This window comes from Adiantum capillus-veneris, chromosome 15, assembly GCF_014529385.1.
Source record: "Adiantum capillus-veneris isolate H3 chromosome 15, ASM1452938v2, whole genome shotgun sequence".
Classification (NCBI taxonomy): domain Eukaryota; kingdom Viridiplantae; phylum Streptophyta; class Polypodiopsida; order Polypodiales; family Pteridaceae; genus Adiantum; species Adiantum capillus-veneris.
In genome coordinates this window covers 26,139,171-26,154,990 of record NC_140945.1, presented here as the reverse complement: position 1 = coordinate 26,154,990, position 15,820 = coordinate 26,139,171, and the positions used below count along the sequence as shown (strand labels likewise).

Sequence of the window (15,820 nt, the reverse complement as noted above, 5' to 3'; positions counted from 1 at the left end):
CCACTTGATTTGGCCAAATTTCGGCAACATAACAACCCCAAAACTTGCGCGAAACCAATTCCCCTGCTGGAACTCACTTGCACTGGCATAAACCCTCTGATTCCTGCCCAAAAACAGTAAATTCAGCACGTTGTATTTACTGGTTTTTGCCCTGTTTTCAGCCCCAAACAGTCCCCTAACTGTCCTCTGCCAGTGGGGCACTATTCCCAATGGTTCTGGCGTCCGTATGGCTGAAAAACAGTCAATTTACAGCGCATACACAACGTTGAAAACGCACCTGTACGGTGAGGTTATGACCCTCACCGGTGCCTGCTTTGGAGTAGCAGTTAGCTACCCCTGTTTCTGCTCAAGGAGGCTCTTGCCTCAGCACAAAAGCATGAACCCACACAACTGTACATCAGTCAAATGAAGAGTCATCTTGTGGGGCATCACATAACTGCACGTAGGGGAGAGAGAGAGTAGTGTGTAGTGTGCAGGTCATCACTCCTAGCACCACAGTGTACATAGAGAGGAAAGCAAGCACTCCATAGCTCTTAACCTGTGACAGGTTCTCAATGAAGCATCCCCCTGCATAAATCGAGCGCTCCCTCTTCTGCCCTTGACTTGTAATGCATCTGTGAACAAATAGATGCAAAAAGGGAAAGATTTTCATGGCTGCCAAAACCTGCGTATCGCTGAAAATGCAGCAAAACAGCCCTGTAAACACGCATTTCATGCCTTCCAATGCTGAAAATGAGCTCCTTGGTCCTAGGTAAAGTCATGGGAAGCTTAAAAATGGAGAGAGATGGTCGAAAATCACAGTTATCAGCCTCCAAAACTGCTCCAAAAAGTCAGTTACGGGTTCTATTCTCCCAGACTTGGTAAATTGGTCAAAAAGTGCCACTTGGCACTCATACATGCAATTTCCGCGCATTGGGCTTCCCGCTTAAAAATCTCTCAACTGGCATCAGTTGACTTTGCAGCAGAGTAATAAAATGTTCCCATGGTCATACCGAAGATAATGACGTGAACACATTTCACGGCCCAAAATAGCAGTTCCCTAAATTTTAGGAAATGATTCCGTTGGGCTCCCTGTGGTCATCTGACCATCTATCCTCATTGGGACCGCATCCAAAAGTGCAATGTGGCCCCAATTGTCGCATACTTTCTGTTGGTAGTCACACCTTGACTTTAGGCCTTTATTGAGTTCACTTCCTAGTATCCACCAACTTGCTAAGTGCGACGGGGGGACCTACATGATCTTGAGCTGAGCCTAGACATCCTTTTACTTTACAAGTTCCAGTGCTGACCAACTTCCCGTCTGCGGGTGAAACTACCGTTCACATTGGCCATACAATGTCCGACCATTTGCAACTTCAAAAAGAGGGTCTCAAAAATTAAACAAAAATCATTGGAAAGAAACCAAAAACTAAGGTTAGCAGTTGCCACGTCCTCGTGACACCAGCAGCACCTAAAACCTGCATTTTCAGCCTAGAACCGCAGCAGCACAGCAGTGTTTTCAGCCCTAAAACACAGCATCATCAGCGTTTTTATCAGGCAATCTCAGCGTTTTTCTAGCAGCATAAAGTCAGCCTCGAAATCAGCGTTTTCCATCGCAGCAAATTTCAGCAGTTAGCGTTTTTGGACAGCAGTTAGAACCATCCTATTTTCAGCCCTATTGTCGTCATCGCCATCCCGATTGTCGTCGTCAACATAGCCTAGATCTGCATCAGTTTTATGCATCATCTTTGTAGCCGTTTGTGCAATCAATCGTAGACCACTCTCGCCAACGAGAGTGGGACCTTCGGAGGAGGGTTTTACAATGTCTCTGGTGTCGTATCTCTCTTCTCTCTATCTCTTAAGTCTCATACATTACACGCACAGTGTCCACTCACTTTGTTCGTGATCATAGCACTCTCCACTAAGAACGGAAGGCTCTCCCTTCCATAAGAACTAAAAGGAACCTTGAGCAAATATGGATCACTCATCTTGAGCAAAGCGCAAACATTCATTTCGCTGCACCTTACATTGGTATCAAAGCTTTGGCAGTGTTCTGTATCACTCAAGGAAAGAACCACAAGAATCACAAGAATTTTTTTTGCTTGTTGAGCTCGCACGAACCCAAGTTCGCTTGGGCGTGTCAATTCCTAATCGTGTTTTTGAAGAGTGACGGGAATCCCAAGAAAGAAGGGCTTATCCAGCCTCCCCTTGTGTCTCTTTTCACTCATTGAGAGTGGACCGTGCACTTAGCGGCCGGCCAATCGACATGAGGTGGGAAAAAGCAACCTTGGTGTGAACGCAAGACCGCCAAGGGGTGCGCCCTCGGAAAGGAGTAGAAATCGGGTGAAGAGAAGATCCTTCTCAAACGCGGTTTGCAAGCGAAAGAAAACCTACCCTCAAGATCCTCAAGAACCTCAAGAACCCAAGAACCTAGTGCATGGTCGTCACCCGAAGCGGAATGGATACTTCGCATACAAGTGATGAGCATGAGAGAGGCGACAAAGAATTTTCCCCACCAAGAGATTTTTCCGACCCTCCCCCTTCGCCATCTACGCCCGAGTTGTACCAACTTCTGTGGAGGAGATGGTCAAGTCGATGTTGGAGATGATGGCACAACAACAAGAAACGAATTGAGTTGCGTTGGCACAACTAGCAACAAAAGCAGAACAACATGAAGCAAAGAACCGCAAGCGCGACGAAAGAAACGAAAGAATTGCCGCACAACAGGCAGCTAAGGACCGCGAGCGCGACGAAAGAAACGAAAGAATTGCCGCATAACAAGAAGCAAATCGCATTGCTTTAGAACGCGAGCACGACGAACGAAAAGAAAGAAAAGAACAAACAAAGGAGGAAGCGGCAACACGACGCGCGGCCTTGGAGGCCGAGCGTGCAGCTCAAAGAGTAGCCTTGGAAGCCGAGCGTGAAGCTCAAAGAGTGGCCTTGGAGATCGAGCGTGAGGCTCAAAGAGAACTACGCACTCAAGAATTGATTCAACAAGTACTTGCCGCGAAATCCGAACCAGCCAAAGATCGTGGGAGTTCCTCAAGTGGCGCAAGCCACGATGTGGATTCCAACCATCTAATCACAGAGAAGTTGATTTTTAGTAAGTATGATGGTAAGATGGATGCTACGGTTATTCATCCTTGGTTGTATCAATTTAATGCGTATTTTGCGACAACTAAGAAGACAAGAAATAGCAAAGTTTTGACGGCAGTTATGTACCTTGCCGGTGATGCCATCAATTGGTACTACGCATGGCAAGAGGCACAGTTATTCGCGCACCTAGAGGAAGACAACGAACTCACGCCCCTTTCCTTCAATTGGGCTGATTTCCAAGACAAGCTCAAGGCGCAGTTTATGCCACCTCAGTACCTCGCACGATTGAAGGACGATTGGCGCGCTCTGAAGCAAAATGGTATGCCGGTTATGTCTTTCTAATCGTGTTTTGCGGCTAGGTACCCAATTACGCAAGTCGGATGATGAACGCAAAGAGGCATTCCTTTTTGGGTTAGACGACTATATCAAGTTTGATGTAGAAGTCTTCGACCCAATCGATCTCAACAAGGCGGTAGCGATTGCTCTCGCACAGGAGATGAAGCACAACAAGGGAAAGCCTAAAGAGAACAAGACTTCCACAAGTACCTCGCAGACTTCTCAGAACCCTCAGAACGGTAAGAACGGTAAGAATGGTAACTCTTCTAACCAATCTTCCAACAGTCTCTCAGAAAAGAATTCTTCCAATGAATCTAAGGGTAAGGCTAACACAATTGTTAAACCTAAGCTTACTCCATATGAAAAGGTAGGAATTGTAGGAGAATACATCACGTCGGAAGAGCAAAGCACTTATTCTAAGGAAGGTCGTTGTTTTCATTGTCACATTAAGGGTCGCATAAAAAGAACATGTCCTAAGCTTGAATCGAATGAATCTAAAGAATCCACAAAACCCACTTCCTATGTCAATGCAATTAATGATAACACGAGGGTGCCCCAAGTTTCTCATGACCCTCCCATTGATGATTCTCTCATTAAATGTTATGGTCATATGACAGGGCAACGTTCTGTTATATTGTTTGACCTAGGTAGTATGCATGATGTGATCAGTCCCTCTCTTGTTGAGAGAGTCCGCCTAAAAGTTAGTCAGAGATCTCCTATCGAGGTATCTGGCTTTGTTCACGGTATGAACGCTCTCATCACGGAGGAGTGCCTTGATGTCTTGTTTGCAATTCAACAAGCTGCCTTCACTAGAATTGTTCTCTCTCCTCTCTCAGGATGTGATATGATTTTGGGCATTCGATGGTTTCGTAATGCTAACCCTCTCATTGATTGGGAGGCTAACACTTTTACTCTCAATGCCAAAAGTGATTCTCCAATTGTCATTCATGGAGAGGACATTGTTCATTCTCCATCTCTCATTGCTAATATGCACGACAAGATTGAACGGATTCATGAGAAGGAGACTCTCTCAGTCTTTTTTTCTCCAAAGCATGACACACACGATTTGCATGATTGTGAGCAGCATGATGATTTGATTGACAATGATCAGCATGATGATTTGGATGATAAAGACAAGCATGATGATTTGCATGATCAAGATGTGATTTCTCACAAGCATGATGAGTTGCATGAAGACGATGTGATTGTTCACAAGGATGATGTGTTAGTGGATGCTTTTTCTAGCGAAGCTAACCTCGTTGCAGATTCGATCAGCCGCGAAGAACCGATCTTGGCTCTCGAGCCTAGGTCCAAAGAACCCTCACAGGAAGTATTATGTGTTCGCATGATTGATACGCACGCATTGTCGAGTGTTTCATTCATGATCGTTTCCTGTATTTTAGTCAGCTTCTGTATGTGATCCCCTTTCCTAGTCATGACATATTGTACGTTGAGTACGTTTCACTCATGAAAGAGCACGGATATATGCGGATTGTTCATGAAAAGCTGAAAAGTATGCATTCAAGGAAGTCACCTTTCCTGTCTCTTCCTTGGCATGACAAATTCGTAGAACGAGCACATAAAAGTATGAGCACCAAGCATGGGCATTTCCGTTGTGAATTGCCAAAGTTGATTACTCTAGATCAAAAGAGAAAGATTCGATCTCATTGTTTGCATGTGTTTGATGAACGGTTTGGCACTCCATCTTTTTGTTCATCTACATTGCATGCACAGTCTCTGAGGAAGACAATATTTTTTCCACTCACTTTACATGGAATGGGTATGTTCATGTTTTTGTGTTGGAAGTGGTTTTAGGAATTTTCAGCCGTGGAGATTCTTGAAGAAAGAAGCATGACTCTAAACGAAGTTGAAGCAACGAAGGAGCCACACAAGACTTTGTGTCGCTTTCGGCGCGGCCCAAAGAAGAAGGCATTGCAGACCTTTATAAAGTTCAAGTATCGCACGACCCAGACATCAGAGTGGGCCGATGAAGAGTCCCTTCCAAGATTCCGGATGCTATTAGCGATCTCCCTCGACGCCATACAGTTCAGTACCAGTACCTCACTTTGAAAATGAGGGGATGTTACGTGACACATCCAACCCTATGTGTCCATGGACAAGCTACAGCATGATCAGGGTTCAGTCAGTCCAGTCAGTCTACATTAGAAGTGATCTGGCACTTATGTGAGTCTATTCGTAGACCGTGCATGCCCAGTCACTTAGTATAGATGCATATTTCAAGAGAGCTGATTTTTAATCATTAAGTGACTACAGAGTGTGCGTGAGTCAGTGTTACCAGGGAACGCCTCCCTATGGGTTGGGAACGCCGGAACGGCGTTCCGGAGGGTCTTCATGGCCCGGAACGGCCAGACGTTCCGCAGGGGTTTTTGGTACCGGAACGGCCAGCCCGGAATGGCCCGGAACGGCTGGGAATGGCAGATTTTCAGATTTTTGAGCTTTATCTTGTGAGGCTCCCCCTTCTTAAATGCCCTTCCCCCTAGCCCTTACCTTCACAGTGCACACAAGCTCTCAAGGGTGAAAGCTCAAGCTCTACCCTCTCGAGTCTCGAGTCTTGACTCTCAAGCTCTAGCCTTGTTAGTCGGCAAGGCTCTCTCCCTCTCCCCCTCTCTCTCAAGCTCTCTCGAGAGTCGAGTCTCCCACTTTTAAGCTCTCTCTCTCTCTCTCTCTCTCTCTCTCTCTCTCTCTCTCCACGTCCCTCCCCCCTCAAGCTCTCAAGCCTATACGACATACGTTGGCCATAGTAAGGTTGAATGGTCTTCAAATCAAGTTTTCTGTGAGTATTAGAGTCAAAGGACTCTGACACTACTATATTTGAATCACACAGAGCTTAAAATTGCATTATTTGGGTGTTTTTATGCCTCCCGTTCCGCGTCGTTCCCGTTCCGGACCCCTCACCGTTCCCCCGTTCCGCGGGGGATCCCGTCGCCGTTCCCGTTCCGCGTTCCGGGTAACTATGGCGTGAGTAGTTGGTGCAGGTGATGAAGCTTCAATGGAAAGCTTGCCTTCTCCCTTGCTCTATGTAGCGCAATCACCTCTCTCCCCTTTTGAATACAAAAACGTGATGCCCCGCTTAAGAGCTATTCATCTGTATGTACAGTTGTGTGGGTTCATGCGCGATTGCTGAGGCAAGAGCCTCTTGCACAGGTACTAGATTAGCTAGTTGCTAATCCCCCGCAGATACAAGTGAATTCGGAGAGATTTCACGCGAGAAATCTCGTCGGATTCCGAGGGCAAGTAGCCCTATAGGTACGGGAGCTCGAGGACTTGCTATGAATGCGACCGGCTCACGAAACGGAGCCCAAAACAGACAAATACAGCCTGCTGTGTATTTTTGCAGGTTTAGAGTTTCGGCCCTAAACATTCCCTAATACCCCAAGAGGTCCAGAGACGCGAGGGGACCGCTGTGAAGGTGTTCTGGCGCATTTTCAGGGCAGAAAACAGAGAATTCAGCGTACTGCAGATTCTCACCAGGTTTTGCAAAGTGTCCGTATGCGTCGAAAAAGTCACCTATTGTGTTGGGGGTACTGTCTGTGAAACGTCCTACTACAGTTATGCTACCGAAATCGGGCTAGATCAGGTCACTTTCAGCCCAAGTTATGCGGGGCAGCTCATAGGAGATCACAGGTTTTATTCCCTCTTGAAATATAATAAAGAAATACCGAAAAGGCGCCAGTCTTTGGGGCCAACAGTCTGCTTGGTAGTACTCTAGCTTCCAAGCCGTGTATGTTGAAGTGTTAATTCCCGTCACAAGTTTATTTGCAAGTTTCTCTATGTCCTAGAGTCTAAAGTAAAGTTTCGGGTGAAAGCCAAAGTCTACTGCCCTACGGGCCGGTTTCACCCTGCCACCCTGCCCTACCGGAACGCCATTCCAACGTTCCACGCCTCGTGGAACGCGTTCCCCGATAACTCTGTTGGGAGCAGTTGAGGAGTGGCCTCGAGCAGCACCAGCCCACTTGCATGGAAGAGCGCTTGAGGCAACCACTTGCTTGGAACCCCATGGTTAGCACACAGAGAGGCCACTTGGTGGGCAGCACGCCTCATGTTTCTTGAGGTCCCATGGCAGAGGGTCCAGCTTGCACGTTCGGTGACTGGCTACAATTTCTAGACCTTCCTGAGGAGGTCCAGAGCATCCAGTCATGAGGCATGAGAGGAGTGCAGAGCATGTGTCACGATCCCACGGAGGCCATCCCAGTTGAGTGCCACACCCCTCTAGAGGCCGCAGCTCCCAGGTGGATGGGGGCCTTCACGCGCTTGGAGGTCCTCATTGCAGTTAGGGCTTGCTCGGAGACAATACACCCCATGTTTTTCGAGACTAGGGGGGAGGGCCGGCTTTACAGAGTCTCAATAGAGGCACCACATGTTGCAGAGTGCTGTTTTTAGAGGATTAGAGTTGTGGGCATTTGTGGGAGGACTTGTGTCATCGATCCTGACCCAACAAATCTTAGTCAGGACACTAGTGGCTTTGGGCTTGGGAGAGCCGTCCTCTGGCAAGGGTGCAGTAGGACCTAGGAGAGTGGTTCTGACCGGATCCTATCTCTTCAACCGGCCACCAAGGGACTACCTTGTTCCAGTACACAGCTCGTTTGGGGCGACACATACTGACAGCATAGAGAGAGGCTCGCCCAGCTACTCCACTATATTGGCAGGAAGAGGGTCTCACAATGTGGGACAACAGGCTGCCGAGGAGAGTTACTACGTTTAGTGGCTGGTAGCGCACAGGGCTACAGCAATTGGGAGTTGGTTGGTACACAGCGGCCTCTCGACAGCATGTGCGGCTTGTGGCCATTCTGTGGAGAGTCAACGACATTGTTTGTGGGACTGCCCCATGGCACAGCATGTTTGGGTTCGAGTTCTCCGTCTGATGCCAGCCCTCTCTACAGACAGACAGTACACTTGGGGTGCTGCAGCTTGGCCCACTCTCACAGGCCCAGCACTCTACTTTGAGTTGTCTTCCACCAGCACAATGATAGTGATCCGGGAGGGTCGACCTACACTACAACTTGCCACAGAGCTCATCCCTCAAGAGTGGTGCAGTGACAGAGTGGTGTTGGGAGCTCATTTGCAGCCTGACGCTGGTTCATTTGGTGGGCCCGCTGCTTTCGCATCTTCGAGGCTCGGCCTGTTCCACCGATAGTAGAGACTGTTCGAGACCTCTGGCTGGAGCTGACACACACTCAAGGGTTAGTTTGAGAGACTTCAGGGTAGCTCCGACCGCATGTGGGTGTAACAAACTTGGACAACCCAAGTCTAGATTCTATCGCGACACAGCAGAGATTCATTTCAAAACAATTCACAAAAGACGACATGGCCCGACATAGTTCCGTGCCCAGAGGTATTGGTCCCAAAGACCTTTCAGTATTTCTTTTTATATTAATCTTTGAGCAAAGTACAACTCCCATGGGTGCTCGCTCTCAGACTCTCCGTCAAGATGCTCTGCAGAGTGAGTCCCCTTGGGTTCATTATAAAGGTTACAAGGGATGCTAAAAGCAGAGCCCCAAAAGCTTCAAACTCAAAAGCAAAGTTCCCAAAAGCAATTGACTTCCAAAAGCTACTAAAAACAACCAGTGCAATTTACGAAAAATCCGTACAGCTGTCAGCGGATTTCACGGATGTCCGTATGCTGCCGCGTCAGCATGTCAGCGCAGTTCCCGACTGTCTGTACAGTGCCACGTCAACCTATCGCACATTATCCGGAAAACTGTCACATCACCAATTGCAGGATTTGTCTGGGGGCCAACCACGTCACCAGTTTGTGACATAACCCCCTCTTGAAAGAATTGTAATCGCCCTCGATTACACCTGCAAAACAGACAGAGGCCATAAAGTGTCTTAGTAGACACTGACTGTTAGTACCGACACACTAGACACAACACATCTAGCACATGTACCAATCGACAATCACATCACCAGACATCATAGGACATCACTTGACATCACACGACGTCACATGACAAATCACATTCAAATTCATTCCAAAACTTAGACCATGATTAATCAACAACGTATTTAGTAATCGCATCTAGATCCAGTCAGGACCTCACAGATGCCCGATTAACTAATCCATATTGCAATCATATCTATAGAGATTTAAGAGACCGAAATGCTGCAGTCATTTTGTCTTTCAATTCTTGCACTCAAACAAGTCAAGTACAAATCAATCAGTATCATTTTCACAAATTCCAGTTCATAAAGTCATATAGCAGAATACCGTAAGCCCAGCAGTATCCCTAACACCCAAAGGGCCATCAGCAACTCTATATCAAAGATCGAGGTAATCTGTTGACAAATAAGCGGAGTGACTCCACTCTTGTACAAGCCCGCTGCACTAGATTCACCCATGCTGAAATCGGGGTTCTATCGGAGTAGATTATCTTAAACCAAATGCTTCAAGGTAAAGTTCCAAAACCTGAGGAGTATCTGCTAGGTCCTCCTCCATCCACTTTGCATCCAATGCAGGATAGTTCTTGAATTTAACCAAGAACCGCCTAATCACTTTACCTTTAATCTTTCTATCTTTATGTGCCAATAACTGTTCCGGAACAAGGATCTCCTCGCTTTCCTCCACTTCGGGTTGCTCATCTTGCTCCCCATCATCGGGCACATCGCCTTTATAAGGCTTCAAGAGACTCACATGAAAAGCATTGTGAATTCTCCAAGTATCGGGCAGCTTCAGTCTAAAGGAGACATCATTTATCTTTTCTTTTATCTGGAAAGGTCCATAGTATCTCATGCTAAGCTTTGGAAAAAGCAGCTCCTTTCCCTTTTTCTTTCGTAGGTGTGCCTTCTCAAAACGTAAGCACCCAATCGTCTTCCTTTAATTTCAAATCCCGACGGTGTCAATCTACTGTCTTCTTGTGCCTTTCATTAGATTTCGCTAAAGCCTCCAGGACCTTGGCAAAAATTATGTCCAAATCCCTCGTGTACTGGTCGGCTTCAAAAATCTTATCTTTCGTGCTAAGGGTGGAACCTTTGTAGCACCTTCAATAATCTCAAATGGCGCCTTCCTTGTTGAAGAGTGGATCGTGTTATTGTAGGCAAATTCCACCAAGGGCAAAAATTTTCTTCCATTGGGTCTTCTGATCAGAAATGTAAGACTTCAACAAATCCAGTACAACTGAATTTGCAATCTCAGATTGCCCATCTGTCTGCCGGTGGAAAGATGATGAGAACTGCAACCGTGTGCCAATGTTCTCCCAAATAGCCTGCCAAAACAAACTCGTGAAACGGGGATCTCTGCCAGAGACTATTGTCTCAGGCATGCCATGTGATCTGAATATCTGGGCAATGAACAGTCTCGCTAAATGATCCGGCTTATATGTTTTCTTCACTGCAATGCAATGAGCTTGCTTGCTAAATCTGTCAATAACAGTTCAGATACCACCGTGCCCACTCTGTGTCTTCGGGAGATCAAAAATGAAATTCATAGCAATACTTTCCCAAGGGCGGGTGGGAATGGGTAAAGGCTATAACAATCCCTGTGCTTTATGCTTGTCAAACTTGACCTTCTCGCATACCAAGCAACTACGTACAAAGTCGTCCACATCCTTCTTGAGTCTCGACCAAGAGAAGTAACACTCCACACCTTTCAAGGTGGTGTCAATGCTGCGGTGACCCGTAAACGGTGGACAATGGCATTCAGTTAAGACCCTTTTCCTTCAACGGCTGTGTAACGCACAACATCATTTTCTTCATCAAGTAGCCATCCCGTATGGAATATCCCACTACTCGGCAGTACACTTGGGGGACAGTTGCTTGGTCCACTCTCGCGTACCCGGCTCTTCAGTTTGAGCTATCTTCCACCGGCAGGATAATAGTGATACAAGGGAGTCAACCTACACTTCAGTCTGCTACAGTGCTTACTCCAATGGAGTGGTGCAGTGAGAGAGAGGAGTGTTGATCAGTGGCCTTACACTCTGGTTCATCTAGCGGGCCCGTTGCTTCTGCACCACCAATAGAGACTGTTCGAGATCTTTGGCTAGAGCTGATCCATACTCTCAGAGGACAGTTTGAGAGACTCCAGGGCAGTTCCAACCGCATGGGGGAGCGTAGAGAAGCTTTCCTGCGACTCTGACGTCCTGGGCCTTTCTTCACCAGGGTCCAAGGTATGCTCAGATGGCACTACCGTCCACCTGTGTGGCTTTTCCCTCCTCCCATCTCTTGATCTAGCCTCATTGTACATATGTTGTTTTTTTAATTGGGAGAGTCTTCCCATCATGATTGTTGTAGCCCTCTCTTGAAGAGGAGGTTGTAGCCCTATGGGCAGTTTCATTAACTAATAGAAGGATCTTTTTCTCGGAAAAAAAAAAAGGAGTTGGCTTCTTCTTTCGGCTCTTTTGATCAAGGAGTTGGCTTCTCCTTTCGACTCTATTAATCAAGGAGTTGGCTTCTCCTTTCGTCCAGATTGGAACTCTTGATATTTTGGCGTAGTAAAATTAGCCATCACACCCAAATCGCATTGATCTTCCACGAGTGTCTTGATGCACTAAAATTACATACCCAGGCAATCTCATCCAATTAGGAATATTCAGTGGTTGGCACATCACAATGCAACACAAATGCTCACATATGCATGTTACAAGACACAACAAACAGAGCCGTTGAGCACTCCCTCGAAACAAACGGTCTATGGTATGAAGCTACTCAACGACTACCTCGTCACACCCCCCCCCCCCGGGCAAATAATCTAAAAAGGTCCAGTCCATGAGCTCAGAAGACTGTACAACCAAATGCTCCACAGATCATAATCTACGTCGCTTGGAGGTTCAAGTATACAACCAAACGCTCCCTAGACATCGGCCTGCGTCGTTCGAAGGTTTGCTAGCATACAACGGAACGCTCCCCAGACATTGGCCTACAACGAAACGCTCCCAAGACATCGGCATGCATCGTTTCGAGGTTCAAACAACACCAAAATAGTATTTCTCACTTCTCCACCCGGAAGTACAATCACCAATCAATGAAACCAACATTAAAACCAGAGTCAAACGATTCAAATCGGCACCAAGACAGCTTCAAAACAGATACCATCCATTTCAAACAAATTCCAAACAGGATCACCAAACAAGTACTCAAACAAAATTCAAACTTAAAAACCAATCTCGAGCTCGAAAAGTCGACTGACTTTCCATCCTGAAATCTGCATCAAAATTAGGATTAGGTTCCTTCCATAAGGTCGTAAACAACCACAACATGGTACATCAGCTCTTCGACAGACAGTGTTCCTCTTCGACAGACAGTGTTCCTCTGGCGGCGATGGTAGTCCCAGGACATAGCAATCACAACAGACCTCCAAGGTTTTTAGCTCGAAAAGAGACACCTACTAGGAGATGTCGAGAAATTTCGAGTTATAATCTGCTAGGGTTTCCATGGCAAGCATTTCAGGATACCCCACTCTGCCAGAAGTTGCACTCTGAAGGAAGATATCAGAAACCATATAACTTCGGGCAAAAAATATCTTGAAAGCTTGTCAAGTCCTTGGAGTGTGCGGCTTGGTAGCTATAGACTTCTACCACTGCATAGCACTCCCTCTGAGAAAAACAGCAACTCAAAACAAATCTTGGATCCTTCTCTTGCAAGTGATCTTTATGGCTTATGCCCTGTAAGACATGAGCAGTGAAGACGAGAGCGCACCCGATACGCGATGACGTAAGGGTGGGAGTGGCTAATAAGTCCGGGGTCGGGACACGAAGATACTTCAAATAAAATTCCAGTGCTTTACAAAAGCACACGCCTGATGCTCTAATACCACTGTCACAAGACTGGCACCACGTCCCAACAGAAAAGAACAGACTGAACAGACTTTTAGCACTTCAATAACAACTGAAACTGAAAGAGAGAGCACACACGACACGAAGTGGCGGAATTCCACCCCAGAGACTATTGGCCCCAAACCTTGGCACCCCTTTCGGTATTTCTTTATATTGCATCAACACAGTACAAGCCGGTACTCCACGCTCTGCACCTTCGTCCAGGAAGCATGCCAGAGAATGAGCCCATGGCCTCATATTTAAAGGCCCTAAGCCCAAAAGCAGTTTACATGAAAAACCTTCAAACTCAAAAGCATCCAATTCAAAAGCAATGCCCAAAAGCTACCAACGTATATCACGGAAATCCGTACAACTGTCACGTCAACAATCAGCGTAAAACACGAAAATCCGTACAGTCTGCTCCGGCATCATGTCAACGCAAAATTCGGGTTTTCTGTACAATTGTCACGTCATCAGACCAACGTCAGACCAACGCAGATTGAGGAGATGCGTACAATTGCTACCACGTCAGCAGCTCCAAGCAAATCCTTCTTTGTGTGTGTGGGTTGTGCTTTATTTATATGCATTTATGTCACTTGGGTCCCATTGGACGGGTTCCCATAAGTTGTCAGGACTTCTTCTTCTGTTGTTGCTTGTTCTTCTTAGGGTTTAGGCCCCTCGGCTGTGATCTGCACAGTGGCTCCATTCTTCAATGGCTTGACACGTCAGCAATTTGTAACTTACAGGCATCTTGTAATTTAAGCTCGTTAAAAAAGATTTGCAACAAAAAACATTGCTATGAAAAACTAATGAAAGTGTGTATATAAATTTCTCAATTATGTCCATATGAGGTATTTGTATAGAAATAAGTGGATGAATGAAAAATCCAAACATAGACTTTATTTTAAGGTTAATCTTTGATATATAAAAAATAAAAAATAAGAATTACATGCGTAGTTTTTAGGATATGACATAAATCACAAAATGTGGCTTGCATAACCATAAAATAGTATCACCTTAAGTAATGAAGTCGTAGATCTAATAGCATCATAAGATATTTGCAAATTTAGATGAACTAAAAGTTTTATGTGGTCGTTAATTGAATTCGTAGATGTTGCATATTTGACCAACACAACTTTCCATACTTTCAAAGAATTTTTTTCCACATGGCAATTGCAAAAATATCAAACGCATAAATAAGTAGCTACCATGGATTATTGCATGCACACTGCTCATTTTTTTCCTTAGACTAAAATACGAGTTTTAGTGAAACATAGATTGTTGTTGTCTGTAGGTGCTTTTCATGAGCGTAGTTACTATTGAGGTTGTGCACAAAAGCGACAAACTATGATTTTTATGAGTACTTTGAATAACATTTTTTAAGTTTCATGGAACCAAACTAGTGTAAAGGATGATGTAAAAGATTGTACATTCTGCGAATTCATCTCTTAAGCAATAGCATATGATAATCGACTATCTCCCAGAGGATGGGAGTGACAGGAGAAGAAGCGACCAGTGAGCAGCCTGACTGAACCCGGAAGGGAAGAGATGGCAATATGCTCTCTCTCTCTCTCTCTCTCTCTCTCTCTCTCTCTCTCTCTCTCTCTCTCTCTCTCTCTCATCAAGACAGTTAAAGGCTCGTCGAATATATCTCGAATATAGAAAAATACCCGGACATCAAGAGGGTTCACCGCAGCAGCTTTGGTGGCAACGAGGACGTCCTTGGAGCCGAGCTCTGGAAGCTTCTCATTGCTGCGAATTTGCAAGACATCGGGAGCTCCAAAGCGAGGGAGCACGACTGCTTTGCAACTAAAGGCCCTCTGCTGATGGGAAGATCGATTGCTAACAAGGCCGCAGCTTCGTCCACTGACATCTCGTATAAACCTCAGCAGACCCATGGCTGCTTCTCTCTCACTCTCACTTTCTGTCACCCAAGTGTGGTAGATTGGTTATGCCATTTCTCTCTTGAAGAGCAGGTCCTGAGTTCAACTCTCCTCGTCGGATAGATCTTTAAGGTCTATTGGGATAGTTTCCTACGACGTCAAAATTCTCTTCTCAAGAACCCCTCCTTCTTCTCTCAAGAACACACATCCAATTAAAGCCCTTGGTATCGTGACTCCAATTGGCTTCCCTACTTCTTAAACTACGTGTCCACTTGGTTCACATGTGTGCCAACGAAGACGGCACATGTTCATTTGCCCACTTGGTTTCCACTTGGTTCACATGTGTGCCAACGAAGACGGCACATGTTCATTTGCCCACTTGGTTCACATGTGTGCCAACGAAGATGGCACATGTTCATTTGCCCTGTAAGATAGCGTTCAGTCCAAGAGTGTCCACTTGGTTCACATGTGTGCCAATGAAGATTGCACATGTCCATTTGCCTTGTAAGATAGCGTTCAGTCCAAGAGTATTTTGCACTCTCGTGAAGCCAATGGGACACGCTTCCATTTGGCCAAAACAAAGGAAACCTTCTCCGGAAGTGGCCTCAACGCCTCAAGAATGCATGAATTCCATAAGCTTTTCAACGGCAAAATCGGGATAACATTCAATCTCATGATTGTGAGTTGCATTGTAACTAGAAGGCAAAACCATGTTCATTGATGATATGGCGGCAAATAGTAGTCAACTTCGCGCATAAT

General features: G+C 45.9%; 1 protein-coding gene across 1 annotated transcript in view; it reads right to left on the bottom strand.

Moving 5' to 3' along the window:
- The window catches only part of LOC147440412 (GroES-like zinc-binding alcohol dehydrogenase family protein), an 84,637-nt gene extending 69,489 nt beyond the window's left edge, over positions 1 to 15,148 (bottom strand). Inside the window, exon 1 of the mRNA XM_086483519.1 lies at positions 14,849 to 15,148. Within this exon, the coding sequence (XP_086339645.1) occupies positions 14,849 to 15,076 (228 nt within the window). The 5' untranslated portion in view covers positions 15,077 to 15,148. The remainder of the gene's footprint in view (positions 1 to 14,848) is intronic.
- Between the last annotated feature and the right edge of the window lie 672 nt (positions 15,149 to 15,820).